Below are 4,978 nucleotides of genomic sequence, written 5' to 3' on the forward strand. Positions count from 1 at the left end.
ACAGACAGATAGACAGATAGATAGATAGATAGATAGATAGATAGATAGATAGATAGATAGATAGATAGATAAATAGGTGGTAGGAGGGAAGGGTGGATATATTGATGATGGATGGAGCATGATAGAACCAAAGAAAGCAACAGACAGATGCAAAAGTGACAGAGAGAGATTAGGGTGCTGTACAAAGAGCATGTTCTCTCTGAGGTGCAATAGATCACATGTCAACGCACTGGCTGATCTGCTTGAGGGAGGTGCTGAGGAGCTGTGTGTCCAGCTGCTGGAGGAGCAAGAGCAGCCTGGCCTGGATCTCCGTCTCCCCACCGGGGTCGCCACCTCTGACCTTCTCCAGCAGACGAAGCACCGACGAGTCCTCCCCCTCCACCGTGGCAAAGCTGGGGCCCAGCATCCGCACCACTGGATCTCTATTGGCTGGACAAACACCCATCAAGATAAACACGTTCCACTGGTCTGTGTGTACTCTCATGCTGCCACTTATCTTTACATGTCTTTACATATTACAACAATCCAACAAGTTATTTCATGTTTTTAATCAAATGTCACTATCAGAAATCACTTTCACCACCCTCAAACCAAATGTCATGCAAGTTGTGTGTCTACTTGTCTGGAAGCATGTGTTCAAGCCTCTGATCTGATGGTGTATTTGAGTGTAGAAATGTTTAAGGCATCTGTGCAGATTTTTTTTGGCTGTTCAGTAGGCCTATGTGCTGCAGTGTCTGTTCTGGTGTCGTGTGGTGATGTGCACACCAGTGTTAATGATTATGATCCTGCACAGCCGTGTTTCTGATTGTGTGAGTTTGTGTCATAGTGTATAGTGATGATGGTGATGATGTGTAACTACTGTACTTGTATGTGACAGCATTGTTGATGCAGATGTGGCTCCCTGCACCTTTATGGTTTTCTGGTAAGCTGTGTCAGAGGCGCTAGTGTGGAGCGGCTACTATGGTGGGTGGGTTATACTGTGTTAAAGGAGAATTCCGGTGTGATATTGACCTAAAGTGTGTTGAAACATCATGATACCGAGTGTGAACGTATGTCTCATAGCTCTTCTCGGCTTGTCCCCTGCACTCTGAAATCTGACGCTAGTTAGCCGATGCTACCAACAGGTTTTCAAAGGGGTCGTAGGGTGGTAGGGGGTCCTTCCAGTAGCAGCAACTAGAATCCATGCATTTCCACTGAATTATTTTTGGAATCTGATCCCTTATCATACCTGTTCATTCATACACATCGCTCGACTTATCGTGACTAAATTCAAGATGGCGGCAAACGGTAAACTTCCTGAAGGTACTGTCTGTATAATTCGTCTTGTAAATAAACTACCAGTGCTTTTTCAAAGTTGTCAATGTCTCGTTTTAAATTCCAGGGCCCTTGGAAGTCTACCAATGAAGTGTGGAGATACTTTGAGCCTCGTAAATGGTGTAAAATAGTGATTTATTTGCATGGCTAGTCCGATGCCTGAGGCAACCCCTTTGAAAACCTGTTGGTAGCATCGGCTAACTAGCGCCAGATTTCGGAGTGTAGGGGACAGGCTGAGATGAGCTATGAGACATACGTTCACACTCGGTATCATGTTTCAACACACACAGGTCAATATCACACCGGAATTCTCCTTTAATGCTAATCTGATGATCTATGCAACACTATTTGTGATTGGAGAAGTTCTAACTTCACTTACCTTCCAGACAGGCGCGCACCTCCTTGAGCTTCCGCTCCTTGGCCACCTGCAGGAGCTTGGAGAGCTGGCTGAGGCTGAGCACGGAGATGAGTGGGGGGGACAGGTGCAGCAGAGGACGGCCGTTCCTGTCCTTCTCATGGGACACCACTGACGCACCACTACAAATGGGGGAGTGCACACAAAAATGCAAAGAGAAGCACACAGACACACACACACACACAGTGTTTTTTTTTTTTTTCAAACTCTTTATGACCAGTCACATAAATCCTGCTGTGTGCGAATGTCTGGAGGGCTTCTAACGGAATTTAGTTCACCTCTTTCACCTGAAACAAAAAAAGTCAACAAATTTTGAGAGACTCAGGGGCCAACAGTTCACAAATTTGTTATCGGTGAAATCTGAGCACTCCAGTGTGGCCCCTACGAGTGGCTGCAGCAGGACAACTACTGGGGCGCTGACTGCCAGGGAGAAAGAACAGAACATTCAGGCGCGGTGTGTTTAGTGTCTTACTGAAGTCGAATTGCAAAACAAATTCATTTAAGGTCGTAAATATGAGCCCTTCGAGGGGAGAAACGCATTAAGGCGCCGTGACAACATCCTCCGTAACATAATCCATGGTGCAGACGGAGCCCGGTCCGTAATTACCTGATGTCATACTCTGTTTTGAAATCAGAAGCCTCCAAAGACGTTTTCCACTGTAGCGGCTCCTTAAACACATGCTTCGCCTCCTGAGGGTGTCTGGCGCTGAACTGTTCCACGAAGCGCTGGATCTCTTTCAGGAGGGACTCGTTCAGCGGGGTGATCTCCAGCTTGCCTGTTCCAGAGCTTGCGGTGGTCCATTGGGCTGCTCTTGTCAGTGCTAGCCCCATGACCGCTGGAGGCAACTCTGTTCTGCAGCCGGCAGAAAGTTGTCTAGAAAGCAAATTAACGTTAACATATGCCTTGCAACTTCAATAATGAAAGCACCAATGAATACACCCAATGTCTCGCTACACTAAAGTACAGGTAACGTAAACCTTAAGGTAAAACGATAACAGAAGTTCCATCCACTGGCTTCAATAGGCATCGCTAACTAGGATAGCTAAGCTTATCAACATTTACGTTGCTGATTAATAGCACTGCTAACTGAAGCAATGTCTGTTGTTTACATTTTGTTAGCTATTCTAAATGAACTTACCAAACAATGTTTCAGTGGGTTTCTTGCGACTGTGTGGTTTGGTAAAGTTTTGTTTTACTAGTTTAGCTAGCATCTGCTAACTAACTATCTCTGCTTTCTGAGTATCAGTTGATAAGTTACCATGGTAACATCACCTTGCTTTGCCGAGCAGGATCCTGTTGCTAGGAGACCATTAAACAACATGAGGCAGTAAGGGACAAAAAGAACAAGCTTGCTCAACAAAACGCTTTCTCTCTGTCTCTGTGGATCCACTGACACTATCTTCAAATGTAGCCTACTTGGGGTTTATTATGACTAAGTGATGAATACCTTAGTTGGGATATAGAACACATTTTACCTGCCTAATTAAACTACAGGATATACAATTTAATATGCTCACTTTTGAGTAAATAGGCTATATGAGAGCCTTTGTATTCCTCTGGCCCAGTTGTATGGCTTGGCAATGCACTTTAGACAAACATGGGGAGGACAGGACCAACTTAGAACTTCCTATTTAGACCCTCAAAAACAGTTAATTCAGCTGTATTCAGATTCACGTTCAGTCCATGATGGCACTGTCTCTCACACACACACACACACACACACACACACACACACACACCATGGCTCTAGGCTGAAATAAACGAAATTCTCGTTAGTTGCAAGCCAAACAGAAGCTTACATTCTTTACACACATATCCACAACTAACAGAGAGAAACCTGTTTTAAAAGAGTAGCTGATGCAATAATTTCAGATAACTCAGACACCAAAACATCGCATTACCTGTTAGAGAGGATATTTAGAAAGGTTTTTGATGTTGTCACAGTTTTAAAACTCACGTAAACAGCCAGACAGAACAGTATTTCATGCAACAAGACTAAAAGCCTGTTCGATGAAAACATTTATTTGTGCTACTAAATGTATGTTTGAATAAGCTGTATTAAGCTTCCAGGACTTTAATTACCACGAAGGTGCTGGGAGCTGTTTGTTGATGTTGAACCGCTGCCTCCTTACCTGCGCTCTCATGACATAAGCGCCAGATTGAGGGGAGTCCATTTACACCAGCGAGACCACCTGAACCTAGACACAATTTACAGAGTTAATGATGCAGCTTATTGCGCAGGGGGAGACGAGGAAGTGCAGTGCTCATTTAATCAAGCCTTTCCGTGCGGGTGAAATATAGGTATTCCTGCACTTCCAAACACGTCACGAGTAAACAAGAAAAGGAGCCTGTGGTAATCAGGCGGCCCAGACTGCCTATTTTTCTTTTTCGGAAAGAAGCTAAAGGAAAATAAGCAGGTACACCGGTAGGCCTTTGATTTGCCGCTTACCGTGGGGTCTGCTATAGAGCTCAGCTGAGTACGAGTTTGTGCTGCCGGCCGCCATGCAGGACTGTAGGCAAACATGGAGAGGCTGCCCATGGTGCTCATATTGGTTCCATATAAAACAATGTTTTTGTTGTATTTTAACTTCCATTCATAGATACAGTACAGAATAAATCAGTGTGTGTCTCTGCCTCCGTATGGCTGGTGTAAGGATTTCTGGTCGATGGAGTGGCCTAGACTATGGTGTGTGTGTGCGTGAGCTCATCAGAGAGTGCCTAGACCATGATTTATAGCTATAGACCAGACATGTTTTGATTCGATTTGAATAAATCCACTCTTTTTCATCTGGGCTGAATGAAGGGGGTGCAAATCAGTGCTGTTGATCTTATTGTGTGGCAGCTGCCTGGCAGCTCGGTGACTCACTGGAAAGACAACACAGGAGGGAGAGAGAGAGAGAGAGAGAGAGAGAACAGATGAGGGAGAGAGAGAGAGTGGGGAGAGACCGGACTCCATGCCCAATAAAACATCGGATTCTTCCATCACTCGAGCCCTGTCACTCCTCACTCGGCCCCGCTAGCCAATCGCCCGGGGGATGACTGTTGTTCTTTTCCCTCCTTCTGTGTCTCCACGGCTGGCAGGGGCAGCAGCTTGACTCAGAGCCGTAAAGGTAAAGTGCGGTAAATCGCTCATCTGGGACTGGCCAAAAAGAGAGACACAGAGATGGATAGATACAGTGTCAGAGAGAGAGAGAGAGAGAGAGAGAGAGAGAGAGAGAGAGAGAGAGAGAGAGCGTTGACTGCCGTTG

General features: G+C 45.4%; 1 protein-coding gene across 1 annotated transcript in view; it reads right to left on the reverse strand.

Annotated features, from left to right (window-relative positions):
• odad2 (outer dynein arm docking complex subunit 2) overlaps nucleotides 1-3,017 on the reverse strand; it is a 71,633-nt gene extending 68,616 nt beyond the window's left edge. Inside the window, 4 exon segments of the mRNA XM_042067357.1 lie at nucleotides 219-429; nucleotides 1,694-1,851; nucleotides 2,337-2,603; nucleotides 2,869-3,017. Of these exon segments, the coding sequence (XP_041923291.1) occupies nucleotides 219-429; nucleotides 1,694-1,851; nucleotides 2,337-2,560 (593 nt within the window). The 5' untranslated portion in view covers nucleotides 2,561-2,603; nucleotides 2,869-3,017.
• Between the last annotated feature and the right edge of the window lie 1,961 nt (nucleotides 3,018-4,978).

The sequence above is a fragment of the Alosa sapidissima genome, chromosome 17, assembly GCF_018492685.1.
Source record: "Alosa sapidissima isolate fAloSap1 chromosome 17, fAloSap1.pri, whole genome shotgun sequence".
Taxonomy (NCBI): Eukaryota; Metazoa; Chordata; class Actinopteri; order Clupeiformes; family Clupeidae; genus Alosa; species Alosa sapidissima.